At 44.0% G+C, this 26,690-nt stretch overlaps 2 protein-coding genes across 4 annotated transcripts in view; one reads left to right on the top strand and one right to left on the bottom strand.

The window, feature by feature from the left end:
- The window catches only part of AP4E1 (adaptor related protein complex 4 subunit epsilon 1), a 28,597-nt gene extending 9,707 nt beyond the window's left edge, over nucleotides 1-18,890 (bottom strand). Inside the window, exons 1-14 of one of the 3 annotated variants that reach the window (XM_053365741.1) lie at nucleotides 18,606-18,890; nucleotides 16,849-16,920; nucleotides 14,388-14,511; nucleotides 12,700-12,773; nucleotides 9,488-9,609; nucleotides 9,189-9,348; nucleotides 6,390-6,556; nucleotides 6,020-6,093; nucleotides 5,333-5,455; nucleotides 5,132-5,241; nucleotides 3,933-4,072; nucleotides 3,679-3,791; nucleotides 3,446-3,564; nucleotides 1,050-1,349 (exon numbers count right to left, since the gene is read on the bottom strand). In XM_053365741.1, the coding sequence (XP_053221716.1) occupies nucleotides 1,050-1,349; nucleotides 3,446-3,564; nucleotides 3,679-3,791; nucleotides 3,933-4,072; nucleotides 5,132-5,241; nucleotides 5,333-5,455; nucleotides 6,020-6,093; nucleotides 6,390-6,556; nucleotides 9,189-9,348; nucleotides 9,488-9,609; nucleotides 12,700-12,773; nucleotides 14,388-14,511; nucleotides 16,849-16,920; nucleotides 18,606-18,776 (1,869 nt within the window). In that variant the 5' untranslated portion in view covers nucleotides 18,777-18,890. Of the gene's footprint in view, nucleotides 1-1,049; nucleotides 1,350-3,445; nucleotides 3,565-3,678; nucleotides 3,792-3,932; nucleotides 4,073-5,131; nucleotides 5,242-5,332; nucleotides 5,456-6,019; nucleotides 6,094-6,389; nucleotides 6,557-9,188; nucleotides 9,349-9,487; nucleotides 9,610-12,673; nucleotides 12,774-14,387; nucleotides 14,512-16,848; nucleotides 16,921-18,605 lie in introns of those variants that run through there. The other 2 variants (XM_053365739.1, XM_053365742.1) reach the window with 2 other exon arrangements.
- DMXL2 (Dmx like 2) overlaps nucleotides 1-26,690 on the top strand; it is a 530,204-nt gene that overhangs the window by 346,762 nt on the left and 156,752 nt on the right. The gene's annotated exons all lie outside the window — the stretch shown is intronic.

The raw sequence follows: 26,690 nt of genomic DNA, 5'->3' as shown, positions 1-26,690 counted from the left end.
CTCTTAACGGAGATCTGAAGACCTATGGATTACAAACCTGGCTAAAGTGGAAACTGGAGCTTTTGGGACATTTGGACTTAAGAGAAGCAAGAAACAAGATTTTGGCTCCACTTTTAAATATGGAGGTCTGGCTGGAAGAAACATGGACCTTATCGGGACAGAGCTTCTTCGAGATTTGGTGTCTAATACAAAGGACTATCAAAAAAACCGGCAGAGAGGAATTGAGAGAGAATTAAGAGCCTCGGACGTGAGGTCACCAGGCTGACAGCAGATAGACTGATGGACATTTGTTGGGGTTCGAAACTGGGAAAGGGGGGGGTGGGGCTTTGGGAATCCAAAGGGTATACAATTATACTCTGTTTCTTTTTATTCTGTTTTGCTACTAATATAAAAATGGGGAATTCGTGGAAGGGAATTGGGGTCGACCTTAGAAAAAGATTTATAAGAATAAGTACTGATGTATAAAGACTGAGGTTTATAAGTTAAAATTGGTTAACTAAAATGAATTAAATATAATAAGGTAAAATTTGGGGATAAGAACTTGCTGAGCTAAAAATTGGAACTGGAATACAAGAAGGGGAGGTGTGGGGAAGTCAAGGAAATATGTTAGTGAAAGTAAGGAATGTAAATTTTATGTGTTTTTAATTGTTTTTTGTTTTGTTTTTTCTCTATTTTTTGAAAACTTCAATAAATATCTATATAAAAAATAAATAAATTTGCTCTTAACAACTATAACAATTAAATACTCCAAGTGAGTGTGTTTTTTCACCCCAGCCTCACTGGCGCAGTTAAGAAATCAGAGGGGAGCAATCCTAGCATGTTGCCTGACATAAAAGCCGAACACTATCCATTAGCTTCTACTCAAAAAGGCTATGAGATCTTGCTACTCACGGTGGAAGTGAGATGCCTCTATATAGGTTCAAACGGTCTGTATCTTTTGCACAATGTTTAGAAACATGGTACTCTCCTCTCCAGTGTGTTCTGAAGAAACATTCAGCTCCCAAGGACAAAGCAACAACACACACAGAGATGCGATGTCATTAACTCACCACTAGGTCCTTGCAACTAGCATCCACAGAGAACAGTTGCTTAATCAATTCTTTGTTTTCATATAGATGCTTTAATTCAAAGGCATACTGCCTCATGCAGGTATCCAAGGAGGTACTGAATTCCATGATAAGTTTTTCAACAGTTTTTGAACAGGTGGTATGAGAAGCTATTTTAGTGGCTGCAGCCACGATCCAGGCTTTGGTTTCAGGAGTGGCATTGTTCCTAAGTATCCTATGCAAACTCGCCAAGACAACTTCTGGATCCACGTTCTTCATAAGGTACGCATATTCCCCCAACACCTGTCGGAGGACAGTTATAAACACCATGATCAGCATATGAAGGCTACGAGCAATGAGGAAGTGAAAATTCGTCTCCGTGTCTTGCATTTGTGCAAGAGCACAGAAAAAGTCAGGGACGCGGGTGGCGCTGTGGGTTAAACCACAGAGCCTAGGGCTTGCCGATCAGAAGGTTGGCAGTTCGAATCCCTGCAACTGAGTGAGCTCCCATTGCTTGGTCCCAGCTCCTGCCAACCTAGCAGCTTGAAAGCACGTCAAGTGCAAGTAGATAAATAGGTACCGCTGCAGCAGGAAGGTAAACGGCGTTTCCGTGCACTGTTTTGGTTTGCCAGAAGTGGCTTAGTCATGCTGGCCACATGACCCGGAAGCTGTCTGCGGACAAATGCCGGCTCCCTCAGCCAATAAAGCGAGATGAGCGCGCAACCCCAGAGTAGGCCACGACTGGACCTAATGGTCAGGGGTCCCTTTACATTTTTTACAGAAAAAGTCAAGGGGTGTAGAAAAGGCCACTGAGGTGTGCAGAGGGAAATCTGAATTTCAGAACAAAAAAACAAAAAACAAAACCAGAGTTTGCAGATAAATTAAGCAATAAGCCAGCACCTGAGCTGAAACACAAACTTTTATCCTCAAAACTTTCTTAAGCAACCCTAGAATGGAAGAAGGAAATTTTACTGGACCCAGAGGAAGAAACAAGCAGGTTTCAAAGTCAAAGTCCTAGGTCTACAGAATTTAACACAGCTCAAAATACATGACTGCAGTCTCACTGAGAACATTCAGCAGCAAATATTTTCAAAACAAAGTTAAAAACAAGTCACAGTGTAGTTACAAAAGACATAATGATTTCACACAATCCCTCTTTGAAGCCCTGCAGGAATGCTGCCAGTCAGTCTTGACAATTCTGAGCTAGATGGACCAATGATCTGATTTGGTATAAGGCAACTTCTTGTTTCTTATTGGTCATATAAGCTGACCTCATACATGTAGTTGTCTAGTAAAAACAAGGCAATCTACTGAAAAACCACAGGTTGTCAACCATACTGAAAACTGATCGTGGGACAGGGAACTAAAAATGACGCATTTTATTGGGTGGCATATAATTATTATAATTTGTTTAAAAAATAACAATTATGCATGCAGATGCCAAACACAGAAATACTTGTCCCTAGGTGTGAAAGAACCGTCTCAGCCCATGAAAAATCATGATCTATGAAACAAAGGATATTTTTAAAAAAATAGATTTTGGGGGTTTTCTCACAAACCTTCTTGTTCCTGGTCCTTAAAAAAATTTAAACCACACAAATTTTAATCTTATCAGTGCAAAACAGAAGGACTTCCTTTTTTTGGAAACTCAAGATTCTTAGAAAACCACTCCTCTAGAAAAGCAGCTGCCCTCTCAGTTTCAGTTTATCACTTTTCAGCCACACTGGAAATTGGGCAATTTAATGCTAGAGGTGTGAGAAGCAGAAACACATGCTTAAGTCTCACAGTGAAATCAGTGGAATTGTGAAGCGCTTAACCTTGGCCCAATGATGCCCCCTGCCAACAGCTAAATAGAAGAACAGCATCCTGTCACTGTGTGAAACAAATGACCATTTACACATAGACAACCATGTCTCAACTTCCCTTAAAATATTATCACAACTCAAATTTCAATTGCCTATGCTGTACCTACAATTCCCATAAAGGTAAAGGTAAAGGGACCCTGACCATTAGGTCCAGTTGTGACCAACTCTGGGGTTGCGACGCTCATCTCGCTTTATTGGCCGAGGGAGCTGGTGTACAGCTTCCGGGTCATGTGGCCAGCATGACTAAGCCGCTTCTGGCAAACCAGAGCAGCGCACAGAAACGCTGTTTACCTTCCCACCAGAGCGGTACCTATTTATCTACTTGCACTCTGACGTGCTTTTGAACTGCTAGGTTGGCAGGAGCATGGACCGAGCAACGGGAGCTCACCCCGTCGCGGGGATTCAAACCGCCGACCTTCTGATCAGCAAGTCCTAGGCTCTGTGGTTTAACCCACAGTGCCACCCGCGTCTCTACAGCGCCACCCGCGTCCCTTCAATTCCCATATTTCCTTTCTAATCTGTGTCTTTTCTTACCCAACTCATCACTTGAAGGAATTTCTGTGGATAAACTGCATTTTCATCCTCTAGCAGCGCAAGATAGGACTGGACAGCATGAAGTCGCAGCTGGCTATCTTCCTTTGCATCTTCAAAACCTAGAAAGGACATCACAATATATTTCTCTTTCCTGGTGTGTGTGTGTTTTCTCCATAAAAGACAAATGACACCACTCCCTACTTCCGCTACTGAATTTTGTATATTATGCTCACCTTCAGCAAGGAGCTGCAAGAAGCTGTTTGGGATGTCAGGGTGCATTTTATCTCCTCCTATGGAAAATACTGCATTCATAGTCTGGATGAACCATTCATTGTCAGGAGCATATGTGTCAGAAAACATTAAGGAAAACTGAACTTCCACAACCATACAGCAATTCTCTGCAGTGTTTTCTTAAAGCTTACTAATGCACATTTAGGAGAAGCAATACACTCATGACGTAACCATTCCAGATGCATTCAAAGGATATTTTTCAGCTAATTCTGCTATTTTGCCAACTATGTTGATGATGGTATACTCCTCCTTACTTTGAGTAAGGTAGTCAAGCATCTTCTGTACTATAACAGTGACATTCTGCCCGTTGGTGATTCTATACAGTAGTTCCAATGTCTAAAGAAAGAAAAACGTTAACCATGCCAATGTTTAGCTGTCCCCAAACAGAACAGCAGCATAATAAGCAACAAGCTTCAGGGTTGTTGCTCTAAATAAACAAGTACCATGCATCTTAACAGTTACAGAGCTTTAAGAATGGGTTAACATGAACCATAAAGGAAATGCATAAGCACGAACGTTTCCTGCATGAACTCCCTCATAGAAACAACAGAAATGGTTCCTGTTAGAGCTGTGGTTGAGGAAGCACAGGGAAGTAAGTATAATGAAAAATGCATACGCATCAGCAAGGGAACTTGCTGTTTGCATACCCCTACACAAGCTTGCGTCTGCATGTGCTTGTGTCCACACAACACACATGGAATACAGTGGTACCTTGGTTTACAACCATAATCCGTTCTGGAGGTCCGTTTGTAAACCAAAACAGGCTGTAACCCAAGGTGCACTTTTGCCAATGGTGTCTCCAAAAAATTTTTGGTTCGTAATCCAAAAAAAAAAAGGGGGTTGTAATCCCAAAAAAAAAGGTTGCAAACCGGGACACGCACTTCCAGGTTTGATGTGTTTGTAATCCAAAACATATGCAAACCAAGGTACCACTGGACTGGACTGCAGGCGACAGACAACCTCACCTAGAAATCTGCACACACTCTGGTTCACAAGGGTTTTTTTCTTTTCAGCTAGAAACCCAATCTATACTAACAATTTTATTTCATTTTTATTTTGCATTCATGGATTGGCTACTGCAAATGGAAAGAACAGACCAGTACACTCCCAGATACAAAAGCAGTCATTAGTTCCAGATGGGTATCTTGCTATGCCGCACTAGATCAGTCTAAAGGTAACATTTTTCATTTCGCCCAATATCTTTATGTCAGAGGTTAGAGAGGAATGATAACTTCTTTCAAAACCATCTAATATGCACATTATATCGCCCACAAACATGGGAAGCTGTCATTCTTATAGTAAATGTCACAAATCCCCACAATGGGGGAGCAATATTAAGAGAATACCAATTTGAAATTTATTACTAAAGATTGTGCTTGTTAAAATTCCACTTACCTCTCTTTTAATAATGGGATCAGGGTGATCCAAGCACTCAATTATTGTCATTTGGTGCTGCAGTGCTAGGGCAGGATCCTGCTGGACAACATATGTTAGGGCCTTTAATCCTAGAAAGAAAAGTTACTGCAAAGAATGCAAGCTGAAAACACGGGCATTCAGCATCAAACGCACAGGGTTGTGACAATCGGGAGAACTTACCCAAATATTTCAAATTAATTTTAGGTGACAGGACAAATTTTCCAATGCATTTGGCGGCCTTCTCAAGCAGATCAGATTTAGGGTAAATTGTGTAAATTGTCTGGACACATTCAAACAAGATTGCTGCAGGAAGATCAATGAAAAAGAAAATGAAAATGATAGTTTCTGTAAAAACAAATAGGCACATGAATATTAAACAAGTCCCATTAGTTTATAGAGACATCAGAACTTTGGTGTTGTGACCTTTGTTGAAAGCACTCCTGAGCATGTGGATTTTTATATTTCTAGCACTCCATGTTCCATTTCTACTGGATGCATTTGAAGGATAGGCTAGCTGCTTCAGGAATGAATTCCTTACATTCTGAAACACCCTTAGTTACCTTCCAATCTATGTATGGCTACCTTTAAAGGACCACATTAATCCATGTGTTAAGACCTTCTGAGGCTCTTCTCTGAGTTCCCCTGCTTGCTAATGCTCAGCAGGTGATAATCACCCAGAAAGTCTGCTTATGGAATGATCTCTCCTGGACGGCTCAGGTATTCTCATGTCTTTTGATGGCAAACCTAGAATTGCATCTCTCGTCACCACTATCTGCCTTAGTTCCCCAAACTCGCTTCCTGCAAAGGTTAGTTCAGGCACTGAAATCTGCCCTGTATCCTTTGTTTAGAAAATGTGCTGCAACCTACCATACGTAATGTTATGGTTTATCTCCGCTCTCCTTAAAGATTCATCCAGAACATCATACATTAATTCGCTGGTCCTGTTACAAAGAGAGAAGGAACAATGGTTTTTAACACAAAATTAGTCTCACGATCTCAGTCCCAAGTAACTTTTCATGTAGTCCAACAGCCCCTTATGATCGTTTTAAGGGGGCATCTTCATATCATTACTGGAGCAGCGCAAAGAATGAGCCGCGTCAACAGTTGAGGAACAGATGGCAAACCTGCCCCTTGCAAAACTTATTGCTTTATTTTTTGTTTCATGGGAGTACGGTAACAAAGTGAGAGGGACTAGTGTGAACTGTTGAAAAGTTCAAGCCAAGAAGAGAAAGTCTACCTTGGATCATCTTTTCCAAGCAGCCCCAATATTCTTAGAAGCTGGATTTGTAACCAAGGTGCTGGCACACTGTGATAATTGAAGTCTACAGGGAGTTTTCCTCCCACTACCTGCTTTAGAATAGCGACAAAACTGCCAGTCAAGTCTTTGTATCCAGAGGAGTTTTCCTAGACAAAGAGACAAAACACACAGAGACCTTATAGAAACAGAAACAAAAGCTATTAATGTTTCACTTACTCATTTGTCTCTCCTTCCCTTTTCATGCAAATGTTTTCTCCCCCAATTTTAAAAATCAAAATAAAATACAGCCAAGAAGCACAAAAATGTGCAATTACGGCCATCAAAAGGTCCCGGGTTCAATCTCAAGTATCTCCTGCTAAGGTTGGGAGAGACCTAGCCAAAACACTGGAGAGCTGCTGCAAGCCAGTGCAAGCGATACTGAATGAGATGGGCCAATGGTCTGACTCAGTAGAAGGCAGCTTTTCGTATAATACCGTATTTTTCTCTCTATAACACGCAGATTTTTTCTCCTAAAAAGTAAGGGGAAATGCCTGTGCGTGTTATTGAGCGAATGTGTGGTCCCTGGAGCCGACTGGCGCGAGTGCAGGGGCAAAAATCAGGCAAAAATCAAATCGCGCGTCAAGGAGGAAGGAAGCCTGAAGAGAGGAAGCTGCTGCTTTCGTGCATTCTGCCTCAGGGTCTTACTGCCCACCCTCCTCTGTTTCCTTGCTGTGTTTGCTCAAACGGAACAAAGAGCAGGGAAATCCCCTGCCCTCCAGGCAAGCAGAGGGGAAAGGAAATGATCGCATCCTTCCTTCTAATTCCTCTCCGTGCTCTAATGCTTTCTAGGGACTCGCAGGCAGCCGGAAAACATGCAGGTGGGAGAGAGAGAGAAAGAGGGGGGGCTGGCTTGGGTGGGTGGGGGGAAACTTTTGCCTTCCTTTCCTCCCTCCTGTTAAACCCCTCTCCTGCATTCTTAGCCAGCTGCTTCTCTGCACACCCCTCTCGTGCTCCTTGTCCCTTCTGTGTTTTTCCTTCCCTCCCCACTTAAAACGTGGTTACAAAGCACGGATCCATATGGATCCTCAGGATCTTTGCATTGGGTCACCACAAATTCACCATCAGATCACATTACATGTCCATGGCTACACCCTGCACCAAAAAAATCACGCACCCACTGTTGCTTGGGGCTGCAATGGTGCAAAAATGTGGTTACAAAGCATGGATCCACATGGATCCTCAGGATCTTTGCATTGGGTCACCCCAAATTCACCATCAGATCACATAGCCTGTCCGTGGCTACAGCCTGCACCAAAAAACACACGCACCCACTGTTACCTGGGGCCACAATGGTGCAAAAACGTGGTTACAAAGCACAGATCCACAGGGATTCTCAGGATTTTTGCATTGGGTCACCCCAAATTCACCATCAGATCACATGTCTGTGGCCACAGCATGAAGCACAAAAATGATACATCCACTGTTTCATTCAGAATTCCCCCCCCCTTGTTTTCCTCCTCTAAAAACGATGTGCGTGTTATGGTTAGGTGCGTGTTATAGAGCAAAAAATACGGTAATATGTCAGAAGTGCACGAACACTGGCCTGAGCGGACAGAAATGCTGCATTGCTGATGCACAGTTAAGATTTCTACTCTTGGTCACTTCACTGAAGGCACAAACCCAGGTCATATTGTGCAGTGTCCAGCGTTCTATGTCTGCTGGCAAAATATCTTGCACATTGATGAGTTGTAATGATGTCCACAAGTGGAATCCAAGTCAACATTTGCACTAGTGCAGGGGTGGTAAACCTCTGACCAGGAGATCAGTCTTGGCCCATCAAGATGCCCTATTTGGCCAGTAATGCCATTTCTCCCAAACCACATCCACTTGCCCATCAGGCTGGTGGGAGGACAGTTTAATACTGCATTGGCTCCACACCGTCCCCAACAGGGAACAGGATTTAATCCCCATTCATGAGCTGAATGGTGAGAGTTAAAGCCCTTTGCAAAAGCACTCTGAAACAGCTCAAAGCTTCTCCTTTAAGCAGGCAGGTGGGCAAGAGGAGCAAGGATCCCCGCCCCCCCACCCGACTTGAATAAATGCAGAGCAACTTCAAATAATTACTTACTACTTTTTGCAGAGTTCTTTAAACAGCCCCAATGCTGCTGCTCCAGCTGCCAGAGGCTCAAACAGGAGTGGTGGAGGAGCTGCCTGAAAACCCTTTGCAAAAGCACTTTTTGAAGCTGCTGCACCTCTTTTCCTTTAAACATCAATGTTCAAAGTAGGGGGAGACGTGTTTCAAAGAGCAATTTTGCAAAGGGCTTAAGGCCACTGACCCTGTAGAGGCTGAAACATGAGCAAAAGGGACTGTCAGAAAGCGCTTTGCAAACAGCAAAAAGGATTTGAAGCGGCTGCATGTTCCCAGCTGGCTGCCAGGCACTTGGGAATCCTGTGCAAAGGATTTTGAGAGGCAGGCGGGGGTCATCCATGTGTCAATCATGTGACATCATGTAACTGGCAGGTAGGCTGTCCTGTCCATCTGTAAAATCTGGCCCACAAGGCTGATCCTGAGCCAAATGGAGCTCAAAAGCTTTCCCACCCCTGTGCTAGTGGAAACAAGTCGCACAGCACATTGTGCGGTCTCTTGCACAATAAAATTAGCAGCAGCTGTGTGTGCACTCTCTTCTGCAAAGAAATTCAACTGCTGCAAAACAATTTCCCAGTGGAACAAGTGTGCTGCTAGGTGTTTTTCGATGCAGCACATGGTTATCCAGTGCTGTTGCTGTTTAAGATCCTCACCTTCACCATTTGGAGATAGATGTGCAACGAAGCAGCCATAACTCCCACGTCCCTGTCGCAAAGTGCCTTCCGGAACTTGTCGTGGATGTGCTGGACTTGGTTGGGAGCAATAAGGTAGAACTTGTACAAAGCTTGGACTGCTTTTCTTCTGATAATTTCCCTAGAAGAGACAAATCAGTGCACCTTATTGGCAGCCAACTATACTGTTGTTTCATCCAGATATACCTTAAGATCCATGTTTATATCACAGTTCTGGAACTGAACTCAGGTTCCCTAGAATTTTGTAAGCAAAGACATACTTTGAATGCTGAAGCTTATCTTCTATTAGCGGAAGGACAGCTGGAATCATTTCCCGCGGAAAGATTTGGCTTGCCACGGTCAGAGCCATACACACTTCCAGGAGGTTAGTACTCTGCAAATCCTGTCAAGAGACATGAAAACAAAGCCGTTAATTTCCCCCTCAAGTTAAGATCTCTCATAATGAACAGTGGTACCTCTAGTTACAAACTAAAATTCATTCCGGAGGTCTGTTCTTAACCTGAAACTGTTCTTAACCAGAGGCGTGCTTTCGCTAATGGGGCCTCTTGCTGCCACTGCGCCGCTGGCACACAATTTCTGTTCTCATCCTGGGGCAAAGTTCTCAACTCGAGGTAACTCTTCCAGGTTAGCGGAGTTTGTAACCTGAGGCGTTTGTAACTCGAGGTACCACTGTACTTTCAAGTACCCCTCTTAAGGCTCCCAAACTATTTGAATTCCTTAACTTCTTCGGCTCATAGATATGCCTTTGTAAAGGCAAGATTCAACACCTTCCCATCGAACGTGCTGAGAAATAGATTCTCCAATGGACAGATATCGCTCTTATGTGATTGTAATTGTGGGGCACCGGAATCGTTGCATCACATAATTCTTGATTGTGCTTTTCACTCATCGGCCAGGAGCAAGTTTCTTGCTCAATATCTAAAGGGAATTGCCGATGATACGAATGAAGCCAAACTGAGATATCTATTAAATGATGATGACCCCCTAAGATCACTCATGGTTGCCAGATTCTTGATCAGCATTCTATCCCTGAAGAAGAGAAATGGACTCCTGTGCGGCTCGGATAATCTCTTTAAACTATGATCTATGTTTTAGGATGTAATTAGGTGATATCACCATTGATGTCTTCTACTAATTTATGAGTAGAGGGCGATGTTTATGTTACAAATTTATTGTAATGTATGATGTTGGTCTTTTGTTTTTGTTTTGCTTTGGTTCTTGTCTGTTTTTGTAAGTCTTGGCGGTTTTAAATTTGGAGGTTAAGTACATTATGTTGGTATGGGAAACTGTCGTGTGATGGGCCAATGGCCGTAATAAAGATCAATACAATACAATACTGTACTTTCAAAACAAATGAACACAAACAAACAAACAAACAGAACCTGTTTACAATTTTTACTTCCATAAGCAACACTCTTGTTAGGACTCAAATTTGCCAGGTTGGAATCCAAGCTACAGCTTCACACTACAAAAGGTGGGGAGAGGCCCTTCGGCTTTGGTTATAGGACAGTGAACCAACCATGAGCCAATATTATGGCTACTGCATGGGGCGATTAGCCTTTTTTGACTCACACTTCCACTTTAGCAACCCATGTGGCCACCTCCTTTTGCGGCTATTTGGAGGGCATGTCCAGGACCTGAGTAAGGGACACGGGTGGCGCTGTGGGTTAAACCACAGAGCCTAGGACTTGCCGATCAGAAGGTCGGAGGTTCGAATCCCCACAACGGGGTGAGCTCCCGTTGCTCAGTCCCTGCTCCTGCCAAACTAGCAGTTCGAAAGCACACCAGTGCAAGTAGATAAATAGGTACCGCTCTGGCGGGAAGATAAACGGCATTTCTGTGCGCTGCTCTGGTTCGCCAGAAGTGGCTTAGTCATGCTGGCCACATGACCCGGAAGCTGTACGCCGGCTCCCTCGGCCAGTAAAGCGAGATGAGCGCCGCAACCCCAGAGTCAGTCACGACTGGACCTAATGGTCAGGGGTCCCTTTACCTTTACCAGGACCTGAAGGGGTACAGGATTTGGAAAGTCTGCTCTTCCTCCAACCAACTCACATCCCTGGTCCAGGCCTCTGTCCCATCTTGGCTGTTGTGCCATTACACCTGCACATCCCATAGGCCACGGTAAGAACAGGATGCTGCGCTACACTGGGCTTATTCAGCAGACCTGTCTGACGTCGTGTCAGTATTATCTCATGTGGCAATTGCATTGGGGCAGGGGGCGTTGCTATATATCCCATAGCCTCTCAGCAAGTGGAACAAGAACTGCAATTTCAAGTGGAAGATCAGTGTGGCTAGAAAGGGAAACCACCACTGACAACAGAGGACAACACCGTCGAGTCTCCTCCTGAGAGGACTCAACCATCGAGTCTGCTGCCTGAGAGAAGAACTGTGTGGCAAGAGCTGCCCTGTCCTCTTGGCCTGGACACTGTCACCTGCCCTCCTCTTGAACTTGGGGGACAGCGGAGAAGAGTGCTTCCAACAAGAGACCACTCTTTATCAAGACAAAACCACCACTAACGTCAGCGAAAAGCTGCTGCTCTTCCAGACAGCCAGAATCCCCACTGACAAAACTATGCAACTGCTTTGTGAAAACTGTTACTTGATGAGCTTGCTTTTCCCTCCTCCTGCCCAATTCCTTTTTCCTTGCATGCAGTGTCTTTTTAGATTTCGAGCTAGAGCAAGGACTGTCTCAGTACTGGTTTTTGTAAGCCACTCCCAGAGTCATTTTGGCTGAAAGGTGGGGCGTTAATAAACGTCTTAAATGAATAATTACTAAACTTTTCTTTTGGGATTTTATTTTTTTGCAACAACAAAAGTCCCACAGCACTGGTTTGATTGTCACTAGGCTTAGAACAGATTTTTTTTGAATGGGGAGGGGTTGCAGGAACCAACACAAAGATTCTGTGTCTCAATAGCTGCATTGTACTCAAGAGAAAAATCTCGCAGCCCCAACAAATCTACCTGAAGATGGTGAAGAAAGAAGCCAGAAACCATTTTGGTTTTTCTTTAACAATCACAAAAGAGCAATTAGAAGACAGAAAGACAGACAGACACTCACACATGTTCATACAGAGAAGAATGAAGAATGGGGTGGGGGTAACCTATTTTATTCTCCAATGACAGCCCCTCATACTATGCAGAATGCCACTATGGAGAGCCATTGGGATTCTCAGAAAGGAATCTCACGAAGGATCTTCAGGCCTCTCAGAAGGGGGGAACTGAAAAGGCCTAAGAACAAGCAGAAACAACCTTGCACATTGCCCTTGTGTTCTTCTTAAGGTCCTGGCTGGGAAACGAGGGTTTTTTACCACATTTTATTGATTTTCGGATATAACAGATTGAAGAAAGGAGTTTATTAATAAATACATCATATGAGGGTTTTGAATTAAAGTTTTTCTTTTTTTAAAGGAGAACAACTCATGCCTGGGGTCAGTTGTGATGTTTACCTCTAAACCTCCCACAAAACTGTTACCTTCACAACTGTATTCACAAGCAGAAGCAGCAGTTCGTGGTTTTCATGAAGAAATAGAGAAACTGCCAGATAACCTAAAAGAAAAGAAAGATTAACCTATATCAGGTGTTCCAGCTTGTTTGTATTCCATTTCTGTCATGCTCTGACTTGCAAGCTCAGAGCAGCTTATGGTTTTCCCAAAACACAAAATGCTTGTGTTTTGGAAAATCTAAATAAACTGTCTGAGAAACAAAAAGGCAAAAATTGGTTTTTTTTAAAAAAAAATTATTATACTATTCAATAATGAAAACAACTACTATTAATATGATTATTATTATTATTATTCTTTATGCCTCAGCCACACTGGGTGGCTTCCAACACATATAAAAATATAATAAAACATCAAACATTTTAAAATTCCTGATACAAGGCTGCCTTCAGATGTCTTCTAAAAGTTGCATAGTTATTTTTCGGCTTGACATCTGATGGGAGGGTGTTCCACAAGGCGGGCGCCACTGCCAAGAAGACCCTCTGCCTGGTTCCCTGTAACTTCAATTCTCACAATGAGGGGAATGGCAGAAGGCCCTCAGAGCTGGACCTCAGTGTCTGGGCTGAACAATGTGGGCGGAGACGCTCCTTCAGGTATGCAGGGCCAAGGCCAAGATAAATATTAGTTAATAGTCATTTGCCTTTCTGGACTCTCCCAGCAGTATGCCACAAGGGTAGCTATTGGAGAGTAACAGTGAAAAGCAAAACCTAGTCCATTAGAGCAGTGTTTCCCAAACTTGGGTCTCCAGTTGTTGTTGGACTACAACTCCCATCATCCCTAGCTAGCAGGACCAGTGGTCAGGAATGATGGGAATTGTAGTCCAAAAATAGCTGGAGACTCAAGTTTGGAAAACACTGCATTGGAGCAAAGGAAGTTTGCGGATTTGCAAGCTTTGTTTCAGCATGTTATACTATCATAAAACTGACTACTTAAAATTTGGCCCATGCGGATGTGGGGGGAGGTGCCTGCTTCTCCAGCTAGCGGAACAAGATTGATAGGCCAAGGAGTGGTTAATGTTTCTCTGCAGGAAGAAACTACCCATAAATAGGTGGTGGTACTCCACCCTCTGCTTAAGAAGCCCTCACTGAATCTGGAGGTACTGCCTAGTCCTTAAGATCTACCAAGTTGGGCTCCATCATCCATAATTAAATCATGGGTAAGTAAAGGCAAGGGGACCCCTGACCATTAGGTTCAGTCGTGACCGACTCTGGGGTTGCGGCGCTCATTTCGCTTTATTGGCCAAGGGAGTCGGCGTACAGCTTCCGGGTCATGTGGCCAGCATGACTGAGCCGCTTCTGGTGAACCAGAGCAACGCACGGAAACGCCGTTTACCTTCCCGCCGGAGCGGTACCTATTTATCTACTTGCACTTTGACGTGCTTTCGAACTGCTAGGTTGGCAAGAGCAGGGACCGAGCAACGGGAGCTCACCCCGTCGCAGGGATTTGAACCACCAACCTTCTGATCAGCAAGTCCTAGGCTCTGTGGTTTAACCCACAGCGCCACCCGCATCCTGCAAGTCATGGGTAGTAAAGGACTTATTATGGACCAACCTGCTCAGTTCTTGCTTTCCAGTGAAACTGCCACAGTCCTAAGACAACCAGAGCTATACATGAGTTTCGTTGAGCAGCATACTGTCACGTGATGCTTTGGAGTACATACCGACTCTTTTCTCAAAGAGGTTTCCTTGCTGTGCCAGCTTGATGGCATGGATGTATCCGAAAGAGGCCTCGTAGCCCAGCATCTCACAATAGATCAGCCTCACCATGCATTCCTTCATCAATCTCTGAAATGCAAGAAGCAAATCACAAACTGTAATCAGTGGGCTTCTCAAGTGCTAGTCCTGCAAAGAGACGTACAGCACCAACATTAACAATGCTGATGAATTCCAGCAAACAATTAGCAAGCTGTATACAGCACCCCCCAAAAAAGCAATTATTTGCTACAATCTGAATGTTGCATGGGAGCTATTACCCACATATGGCAAAGACCACTTCTTGTATCATGTTTTTAAAATCATGGAAGCACTTTCACCATTCAATCCTGCTCTGGTTAAGGCTGTGATTCCATTAAGCTTCCCCCCCCCCCCCTTTAACATTACAGTGAGTGCAATCCTATTCTGAAGATTCATCAATTGGAGAGCTATAGGATTCAAGGGAGGTTCCACTACACCACTATGATAAATAGTTTAGGGTAGCTCTAACTACAGTCATACCTTGGGTTACAGGCCTTTGGCTTGGAGCCAATTTGATTCCCTCCCCCTCTTTCTTTCTTCTTTTCCTTTCTCCTCCTGTGATGAGGCTACATTTTAATATTTTAATGTTTCAATATTTTAATAATAATAATAATAATAATAATAATAATAATAATAATAATAATAATATCTTTATTGTCATTGCCCCCTCTCGGGGACAACGAAATTACTTGACTGCTCCATAAAAACACTAATTAAACAATACAGTATAGTACAGCAAGGAAGATTAGATGACTTTCAAAGTCCAGGCTTCCCATTCAGGGCCGAGATCGCTCTGGAGAAGAAGCTGTTCTTAAGACGGCTCGTTCTTGTCTTCATCGTCCTGTATCTCCGTCCCGACGGCAGGAGTTCGAAGAGACAGTGACCAGGATGCGATGGATCTTTTACTATGTCCAGTGCCTTCCTATGGCACCTTGTGGCATAAATCTGCTCTAAGGTGGAGAGTGGGCAGCCAACAATGCTCTCTGCTGCCTTAACAACTCTGCACAACCCCATCCTGTCCTGGGTAGTACAGCTTCCGTACCACACACATAAGCCATAAGTGAGCATGCTCTCAATGGCACAGTGATAGAAGGCAAGCAGCAGTTTCTGCAGAAGATGGTTTTTCCTTAGAATTCTCAAAAAGTACAGTCTCTGCTGCGCCTTCTTCACAAGCCCCCTTGTGTTGACACTCCAGGACAGATCCTCTTGTAATTCAATGCCCAAAAATCTGAACGTTGTTACCCTCTCCACACAGACCCCATCAATCAAAAGTGGCTGGACATTGCTCTTCTGTCTCCTGAAGTCCACCACAAGCTCCTTTGTCTTCCTTGTATTTATGAGCAAGTTGTTAGCTCTGCACCACTCTGTCAGCCGCTCCACCTCATCTCTATAATCCGTTTCACCCTCCCTTTCAGGGATGAGCCCAATCACAGTTGTGTCATCTGCAAATTTGACAACCCTATTACTAGGGTGAGTAGTGACACAATCGTACGTTTTGTTTTTAAGTTGTATTCATTCAACTTATTTTTATTATTGCTTGTTAGGCGCCCGGCCTTGGATGGGGAGGGCGGGGTATAAATAAAAATTATTATTATTATTATTATTATTATTATTATTATTACAGACGCTTCAGGTTGTGTTTTTTCGGGTTACGGATACGTCAAAACCCGGAAGTACCAGAATGGGTTACTTCCAGGTTTCAGCGGTTGTGCATGCGCAGAAGCGCCGAATCGCAACCCGTGCGTGCACACACGCGGCGCTGCAGGTTGCGAACGTGCTTCCCGCATGGATCACGTTCACAACCCGAGTGTCCACTGTAGATCTCATCCTAAACCTCTGGTCCTAAACTCTGATCCTAAACCTCTGATGCCTTGTGGGAGAAGTAAAGTCTAAGGAGTAAGTCCTACACAAATTTGGAGTGTAGTCCCTAAGGTGGGTGGATGGAGCTTTTCGGCAACTCCTGCAGCCAAGCTGGAGCCAAACATACAGTATTGCTCTGCTTTCCATCAGCAAAGCCGAGAAGCGGGCCCAAGGCCTCCATGCACACTGCCCAGGCTTGCACCTCGTGGAAGTCACTTCGGTGCAGCAGTTTGACTTTACCCCCGGAGGCGCACTCCACTGTCTCTCAAGAAAGACGGGTGGCAGCAACAACAGGCAAAGGGAACCATTGGCCCTCCAGATGTTGCTGGATTTCAACTCCCTGCCAGCCCCAAACCACCAGACTCTATTGTTGTAGATGATGGCAGCTGCAATCCAGCAACATCGAGAGGGCCATAGGTTCCCCCCATCCCTGCTCTAGTGGAATATCTCATGGAACATATACACCACTAGCAAAAATCGTTCAAACGCTAGGACAGGCAGAATTGGCATTTCTCTTTTACAACTTACCAGTGTTGTAGTGGGTGCAGAAACTGTTGCTTTTAAATTATTTAATTCCTGTTGGATTAGTTTTTCTTCCTCCTAGTAAAGAAAAAAATTAAAGCATTTTGTAAATACTTATTACTTCACTAGACATAAAACTATAATACAAAAGGCACTTTGTCACATATGTCAGCCAAAAAATATTCCTATTTTCTTGATATCTATACATCAATAGTCTATACAATTACATTGGACTTCCGCATATAGTTGGGTCTGTTTTTTAAAGCACACCATCTAGATATCAAAATGTTGTTCACAATGCAGCACAATATTTCATTTTTAAAAAAATAATAATACTCTTATTGCATATCTGTTGATGCATCCTACCATAATGTCCTTAACAATTTTCTGCTGTCAATGGCAAGTTAAACACATGCCTAGATCCAGTGCTTTTTTCCTAAAAAAAATGTTTATGGGTACTCTCATTTTCCTACTTATATTGAAATACTGCCCCTCAATGAGGCCAAACTTAGATTCTCCAAATGTTTAGGGGTATGCGTACCCCTGCGTCCCCCCAGAAAAAAGCACTGCTTAAATCTCCTGCTGAAATCAAGGCGCATGAAAGAATGCCTAACTTTGCCTGAATCACAGCTAAACTTCGAAGAACCAAACTTTTTAAATAACCAGTTTTGACAGTATGAAATGCTGAAACAGCGTATCCTGGTCACGTTTGCAAAATTGTAATGTTCATTCCAACCTTGTTAGGCTTTTTAAGAAACTTGCTTTTCTGGGAGCTATCTAACAGGTCATATTCTTCCTTCTTAGGCCCCAAACCTGCAACCCTTCCAGTAACCTAAGTGCCCCACATCTGATTCTCAGGACGACTTGCCCTTGCTGCCCTGATAAACTAGGGATTCCCTTTTCAGATTCCTCCTAACCTAGAATCATATTCTCCACCTGCACACACCCTTGGGTACCTCTCCCCCCCCCCTTATTTTTGTTTTTGTTGTCTGTTATTTTGGTCTCAAATTCTTTATTTTGCGCCAGTTAGGGGCAGAAAGAAGCACTCCCTAAAAACAAAACAAAAATACCACCCCACTAGTGATAACAGCGGATAAGATGTGCTTGTTTTACTGACTAAACTCTCTTTCTAATCCACAAAACCTAATTCAACCGTTCCCCACCTCAAAAGTTGCCAGCATCATACTTTCTCCAAGATTGGTAAATTACTCCATAAACTTCCACAATACTGGCTGATACGTAAACGATTAAAAAAAAAAATCTGTTAGATCATCCTATACACCCTTTTAAAATGTGGCTCTTTTCTGGGTGGGGGGCTATTATTGGGTTGTTGTTTTTTTATTCTGATTATATACGCTGCCATCTTTTCTGTGAACCGCCCTGAGACCTCCGGGTATAGAGCGGTATATAAACTCAATAAATAATAATAAATGAATGAATAAGAATTCAAAAGCCACTTAAAACACCACGATATTGCCACACAAACGCTACCAAAACAAAGCCGTTTCATACATGCAAACTTCCGAGGACGCTGCTGAAGGAGGCTCGCCCTCGGCCGCGTCCTGAGGCGAGGAGCACCGCGGGGCACTCTGTGCATGCCCAGAGGCACTCTCGCCGCACCCTACCCATCCCCCAGATTTCCTCCGCGCTGCCAAGGGACCCGAGCCCGGCTGCGGGTGGAAGCCGAGCAAAGGCCTCGGAAGCAAAGCCCCGCCGGTTCCCAAGGAGGCAAGCCAGGCCCCGTAGCCCCAACCCCCGCGTACATGCTTGGAGGCGAGCGCGGTGATGCTCCGGATGAGGCCGCCGAGGCGAGAGGTGGCCGAGCTCCGGCCGGGTCCCCCGCCGCCGCCGCCGCCGCCCAGCCCAGCCCCCGGCTCCTGCTGCCCCAGCAAGCCGGGCAAGGCGCTCAGCGTCCGCTCCACCACGTCGCTCATGCCCGGGCCGGCGCCACGGCTGCCCGGGGCCGCTGTCGCAGCCCGGAAGAGGAGGCCCCGAGCCCGACGCCCCGGCCGAGCGAGAAGAGACGCCGGCCTGCCAGCCGCCGCTGCCGCCTCAGCGCGCACTTCCGGGCCGCCTCGGTCGGCGGAGAAGGCCGCTCGCCGCCCCCGGGAGGGCTTCCTCTCCAGGAAGGCGCCGGGCAGGGAGGAGGAGGCCGGGCTGGGATCTAGAGGGAGAGCCAGGCGCTGCCAGGAGAAGTTATTTTTATTATTTTTATTCTTACATTTTTATTATTTATTAGGTTTCTCCCCCCATCCCGACAGCGAAACTCAGAGCGGCTTACAAAAACCGGGCGTTAAAGAAGAGGATAGAACGGCCTAAAACACACGTGCTATTTTTATTTTTATCTATTATTATTATTATTAGGTTTTTCCCCATCCCAAAAATGAAACTCAGAGCGGCTTCCAAAAACCGGGCATTAAAGAGGAGGATAGAACAGCCTAAAACACATAAGTGCTATTTTTATTTTTATCTATTATTATTACAGTATTATTATTATTATTACTACTATTATTATTATTATTTAGGTTTTTCCCCATCCCAAAAATGAAACTCAGATCAGCTTACAAAAACTGGGCATTAAGGAGAAGGATAAAACAGCCAAAAACACATGTGCTGCTATTATTATTATTATTATTATTATTATTATTATTATTTATTAGGTTTTTTTCCCCATCCCCAAAACAGCACTCAGAGCGGCTTACAAAAACCAGGCATTAAGGAGGAGGATAGAATGGCCAAAAACACATGTGCTATTGCTATTGTTATTGTTATTATTTATTAGGCATTTTTGTTAGGTATTCTAGGACAATAAATGCCAAAGGAAAATTGGACATTATTCATGTACATTATTCGTGTACTATGGCAGCAAGAATCTTAGTAGCACAAAACTGGAAGACTGGAGAAATATCATCTAAAGAACAATGGCAAGGAAAACTGATGAACTATGCAGAACTGGCCAAATTGACGGACAAATTGCGTGAAATGGACAATAGCGACTTTGGAAAAGAATGGGAACCCTTTACAACATACTTGTAGAATCAGCAAAAAAACATAGACTCATTGGCAGGATTTAAATAAACATTTATAACCTTATTTTGTGGGACGCGGGTGGCGCTGTGGGTTAAACCACAGAGCCTAGGACTTGCCGATCAGAAGGTCGGCGGTTCGAATCCGCACGACGGGGTGAGCTCCTGTTGCTCGGTCCCGGCTCCTGCCAACCTAGCAGTTCAAAAGCACATCAAAGTGCAAGTAGATAAATAGGTACCTTCCGGCGGGAAGGTAAATGGCATTTCCGTGCGCTGCTCTGGTTCACCAGAAGCGGCTTAGTCATGCTGGCCACCTGACCCGGAAGCTGTAGGCCGGCTCCCTCGGCCAATAAAGCGAGATGAGCGCCACAACCCCAGAGTCAGTCACGACTGGACCTAATGGTCAGGGGGCCCTTTACCTTTTACAACCTTATTTACAGAGAACAAGAAATATAATTAGTGATAACAGAACATTATGTATGAAATATACTCAGAGTCGAGTGTGGATTTCATGTTCTTTATTCAGCTCATAGTAGTGAGGAGGAATGGAAGTTCCCCCGAAATGTCTGCTTTGTATACATTATTTACACAATGGGCCTCACATGATTGGCTAATTCAGGGATTCTCCTGTAGGCCAATCAGGTTGCAGTTTCACTTCCACCTGGAGTTGGATTGGGTGGCTCCTGCAGACCAATCAGACTTCTGCATTCTGGACCCTATTCTAGGACCAATCAGACTGCTGCATTCTGAATCCTATTCAACTCAGTACATAACAATGTATAAACAGCAGGATGTAGCATTTGATGTAACAAACCAGTAATGGAATTTAGGGGAAGTCAACAGGGAGGGGGGAAAGTAGAAACTGGATGTTAAATGATGATAATTGAATAATTGTTATGAGAAAAGAAAATCAATAAAAAAATATTTTTTTAAAAAAATCCCATCTGAAAACAGCAACAGTCTGGAAGTACCTCATATCACCCATGTACCTGCTCAGTGTACGGTCCAGATGCTAATTGAAGATAACCTACTTATAGGTTCTGTCACGGTCATTCTCCAACCAAAGGAATGCACACAGCAGATAGTTAACTTTATTGTCCGAATATCCACCCACACTAGTCTAACGTCCAGGCAGCTATTCCCCAATTTGTGCTCTATAGAGCAGTTGCAGTTTATTTTCCCTCTTCAATCCCCTCATAGTTCTGGGAGACAGTAATGCAGGAGAGGATGGGGAAGCACCCAGCCCTTCACTTGCCTGACTCTTCCTCCTCTTCTTCCAACTCATCCTGTGCTCCAGAGCTGGAGAGTCCTCTTCTTCTGACTCTCCTGGTCTCCTGGCTGGTACAGTTCCCCACAAATCACTACCCCCCCCCCAAGTCAGACTCCAGCCCCCCTTCCCCCAGTGCATACTCAACTGGCAGTCCCCAGCAAGTGCCTGCTCTCTCTTATGGATCTTTAAACCAGACTTGGACCAAAATATCAGAAGATCAAGCAATAATGTATGTAAATGTGCACGAGTGCATTTGGGTGGCATGGAATCATTGCCTAAAGGTAAAGGGACCCCTGACCATTAGGTCCAGTCATGACCGACTCTGGGGTTGCGGCGCTCATCTCACTTTACTGGCTGAGGGAGCTGGCGTACAGCTTCCGGGTCATGTGGCCAGCATGACTAAGCCACTTCTGGCGAACCAGAGCAGCGCACAGAAAATCCGTTTACCTTCCCGCTGGAGCGGTACCTGTTTATCTACTTGCACTTTGACGTGCTTTTGAACTGCTAGGTTGGCAGGAGCTGGGACCAAGCAACGGGAGCTCACCCCATCACGGGGATTCGAACCACCAACCTTCTGATCGGCAAATCCTAGGCTCTGTGGTTTAACCCACAGCGCCACCTGCATCCCTAATCATTGCCTAGGGGAGCCTTTATATCAAGCATGAAGAATCCATGTCTCCAGATGTTGACTCAAACTCCCATCAGCCCCAGACAGCATAGCCAGTGATCAGAGATTATGGGAGCTGGAGTCCGAAAGCATTTGGAGGACCACAGTTTTCCTGTCCCCACTTCATGTTTCCCAGTCTGTTAAAAGGCTAGGAGAAAATTTAAATCACCCAACCACAGGAAGAGGTCTCCTAGAATTTGCACTGTGACCGAAAACAGCCCTTTGCCTCAGAGATACATGAATTGTTGTGATTTTGGTAGCATTTGGAACTTGAGAATACAGTAGCGCATCATGTTAATATTGCTGGCGCTCCTCATGAATAGATCCCGAGGAGCCAGAAGGTGGCACCACGACACAACTTTTAAAATAATAATTTAAGAGTACACAGTGGCCAACCAAATGCCTGAGAGAAACCAGCAAGCAAGATTCGAGCACAAGAATACTCTCCCCTCCTGTGGCTTCCAGCAACTTCTATTCAGAAACGGTGAGGCAGAAGACAGCTGTCATCTCTGTTCCATGAATTGGTCTGATGCTTTTTAAAAGCCATCCAAATTGGTGGCCATCACTGACTCCTGTGGGAATGAGATCCGTAGTATAACTATGCAGTAAATGAAGAAGTAGGAACTTTCTTCCATGATCAGTGATTTCACTCAGTATAAGCCAGGATCCTGGATACACTGAGCGAGGTTGTTCCTCAAGCAGAATCTAACAAAAGATTGGTCGGCAACTTACTACTCCTGGACTAAAATCAGCCCAAGTGGGCAACCAGCAACTGGCCCACCATTTCCTGCTAGAAAATGTCCAAGAGTGGCTGGCACCCATGGAGACTGGTAGGGTAGAAAGTGGGGAGGGGGCACAGCATATGATAGGCAGAGCCAACTCATTCTGATTTTGTCCCCATCCTACCTTCCTGCTGCATTCTTGAAGGGGAATAATAATAATAATAATTTATTATTTATACCCCGCCCATCTGGCTGGGTTTCCCCAGCCACTCTGGGTGGCTTGCAGCAAAACACTAAAATGAACCTATTAAACAATAAAAGCTTCCATAAACAGGGCTGCTTTCAGATGTCTTCTAAAAGTTTGTTAGTTACTTTTCTCTTTGACATCTGGTGTGAGGGCGTTCCACAGGGTGGGCACCACTACCGAGAAGGCCCTCTGCCTGGTTCCCTATAACCTGGCTTCTCACAGTGAGGGAACCGCCAGAAGGCCCTCGGCGCTGGACCTCAGTGTCCGGGCAGAACGATGGGGGTGGAGATGCTCCTTCAGGTATACTGGGCAGAGGCCGTTTAGGGCCTTAAAAGACAGCACCAACACTTTGAATTGTGCTTGGAAACGTACTGGGAGCCAGTGTAGGTCTTTCAAGACCGGTGTTATATGGTCTCAGTGGCCGCTCCCAGTCACCAGTCTAGCTGCCGCATTCTGGATTCGTTGTAGTTTCCGGGTCACCTTCAAAGGTAGCCCCACATAGAGTGCATTGCAGTAGTCCAAGCGAGAGATAACTAGAGCACGCACCACTCTGGTGAGACAGACTGCGGGCAGGTAGGGTCTCAGCCTGCATACCAGATGGAGCTGATAAACAGCTGCCCTGGACACAGAATTGACCTGTGCCTCCATGGACAGCTGTGAGTCCAGAATGACTCCCAGGCTGCGCACCTGATCCTTCAGGGGCACAGTTACCCCATTCAGGACCAGGGAGTTCTCCACACCCACCTGCCTCCTGTCTCCCCAAAACAGTACTTCTGTCTTGTCAGGGAAGACTTAAACTGCCATGAAGTCCTATCCCCTGGTATAGTTTTAACAAAGAAGGCAGGCAAGCCATCATTCATGGATGCCTCAGAAGCATTTCCTGCATTGCAGGGTTCTGGACTTCCATTGGAAGGCAGTCTTCTCGCTGCTGAATGAATCAATTTATTACGCTCACAGACCAGAAATACGGACATATACAGTGATAGAGAACATGTAAATATACATAGGTAAAGGTAAAGGGACCCCTGACCATTAGGTCCAGTCGTGGCCGACTCTGGGGTTGCGGTGCTCATCTCACTCTATAGGCCAAAGGAGCCGGCATTTGTCCACAGACAGCTTCCGGGTCATGTGGCCAGCATGACTAAGCTGCTTCTGGTGAACCGGAGCAGCGCACAGAAATGCCGTTTACCTTCCCGCTGGAGCGGTACCTATTTATCTACTTGTACTTTGGCGTGCTTTCAAACTGCTAGGTTGGCAGGAGCAGGGACCGAGCAACAGGAGCTCACCCTGTTGCAGGGATTCGAACCGCCAACCTTCTGATTGGCAAGTCCTAGGCTCTGTGGTTTAACCCACAGCACCACCTGCATTAAAATTAAACTCTATGAACTAGAGCACGGTAAATAATACAGATATAAAACAATTAAAATACATTAGTTAAGACCTTAAGCGCTAATGTAAAATATGCATGTTAAGACATCCGCTTGTTTTGGGACAGAAGAGAAGAGGAGCTCATGGAGAATCTCTTAAAATAAATAATTTTTATTCAAATTTACAATAACCAATCCAGTTACAATTTAACATCCAATTTAACTTATACATCTTATAGACTTCCATCAGCCTATCTGACAATTTCCATATTTTTCACAACTTTTCACATTCCTTAAATTTGTGTTGCACTTTAACAATCCTTATTTTGTCTTTTCATTTAAACAACATTCCTTACTATTCTCTTCACAAAGCTTCCTGAAATCCAACAAGCGTTATTTCCTGATCACACACAGTTTTGATATACTCTGTAAATTTGTTCCAGTCCTCGGTGAACCTCTGATCGCGTTGGTCTCGAATTTTACATGTTAATTTGTCCATTTCTGCGTATTCCATCAATTTCATTCTCCATTCCTCCCTCGTTGGCATTTCTACCTGTTTCCATTTTTGGGCCATCAAAATTCTAGCAGCTGTGACTGCATATCTAAATAGCTTCACATCTTTCTTTTCAACATCATTACCTAGTATACCTAATAACAATGCTTCTGGTTTCTTTACAAACGTATATCTCATCATTTTTTTTATCTCGTTATAAATCATTTCCCAGAAGCTTTTCACTTTCTTACATTCCCACCACATGTGATAAAATGTTCCTTCTTTCTCTTGACATTTCCAACATTTATTATTAACTTTAAACATCTTTCCTAATTTCACTGGAGTTATATACCATCTATATAACATTTTCATCACATTTTCTTTTATCGTAGTACATGCGGTGAATTTCGTTCCCTCTTTCCATAACCTTATCCAGTCCTCAAATTGTATATTATAACCAAAGTCTTTAGCCCATTGAATCATTACCGTTTTAACTTCCTCATCTTTTGTATGCCATTCAAGTAATATTTTATACATTTTTGACAATACTTTTACATCACTGTTCAAAATTTCTTGCTGAAACTTTGATTTTTTTCCTGAGTAACCTTTCTCCCGCATCTCTTTTTTAAACATTGCATTCAGTTGAAAATAATGCAGCCAATCATACACCTTTTCTTTAACCTCTTCATATGGTTTCAGATTCCATTTATCACCTTCTTTAATTATTAAGTTTTCATATGTAATCCAGTCTCCTGTCATATTGACTTTTTTCGTACTCATTATCTCCAGTGGGGATAACCACATTGGTGTTTTCGACTCTAATAGGTTTTTATACCTATTCCATACTTCAATTAACGTACCTCTGAAAATATGACTTTCAAAACCTCTGTGCACTCTGTTTTTATCACACCATAGATAAGCGTGCCACCCGAATCTGTTGTCATGTCCCTCTAAATCCAACAATTCCGTATTCTCCAATTTTATCCATTCTTTCAACCAGCAAAGACACAAAGCCTCATAATATAACTTCAAGTCTGGCAGGGCAAAGCCTCCTCTTTCTTTTGCGTCTGTTAATATCTTAAATTTAATTCTCGGCTTTTTGCCCTGCCAGATATATTTTGACATTGTTCTTTGCCATTCTTTAAATATAGTCACTCCTTTAATTATTGGTATCGTTTGAAACAAAAACAACATTTTCGGAAGCACGCTCATTTTTATTGTTGCAATTCTTCCCCAAAACGATAATCTCATTCTTGCCCATACGTCTAAGTCACGTTTAATCTTATTCCAAACTGGTACATAATTGTTTTGAAACAAGTCAATATTTCTAGGAGTTAACGTGATTCCTAAGTACTTTACTTTGAGCTCATGGAGAATCTCATTCTGTTCCAAGACAGAATGGTGCGTGTGGGATGCTTTCAGCTATGAGTACACCTCAAGCGGCAAGTGCGTGTGGTGTGGCAGAGAACTGGCTTGGCCTTCTGCACTGAGCTTTGCTTTAAATTGGCCCCTCTGGGAAATCTGGTTGTCAGAGGCTGCCGCAAAAACTTGAAACTCTGCTACAATTTCCCATTATTGTGATTCAGCTGCCTTGCTTGGCCGCTGTTTCAGCTGCATCTGGCGTCTCCTCCTTCCAGCACTCAAAAACTGGCTGCGAGGGCAGTGCGTTATTCCTTTCCCAGTCATCCTTGCAGGTCCTCTGCTTGCTCTACGCTTTTAAGCAGTTCTTGGGTAAGAGAGAATGATGTGAAAGGTGATATTTTGCATTTCCCACCGCGCTTCCCAGTACAGTGAATACTGAGAGCTACAGTTTCTAGCAAATACGCAAGGTGTCAGAACCACAAAAAGTACCATAAATGAAAACAACCTCATCCATGAACACAATGGATAGATCAGGAGTTGAAAGGGCAAAGTAGTGAAATGGATTCTATCTACAAGGAACACGTATGCTAACTGTTTTGTGGAATTTAAGTATACATAAATTGTTTGATGCCCCCTTTTTCTTTTTAAATAATTTTTATTCAGTTTTCCATATTTAATTACGTGTCATTACACA

This window comes from Podarcis raffonei, chromosome 14 (genome assembly GCF_027172205.1).
Source record: "Podarcis raffonei isolate rPodRaf1 chromosome 14, rPodRaf1.pri, whole genome shotgun sequence".
Lineage (NCBI taxonomy): Eukaryota > Metazoa > Chordata > Lepidosauria > Squamata > Lacertidae > Podarcis > Podarcis raffonei.
The sequence above is the reverse complement of the archived record's forward strand: the minus strand, read 5'-3'. Positions and strand labels throughout refer to the sequence as shown.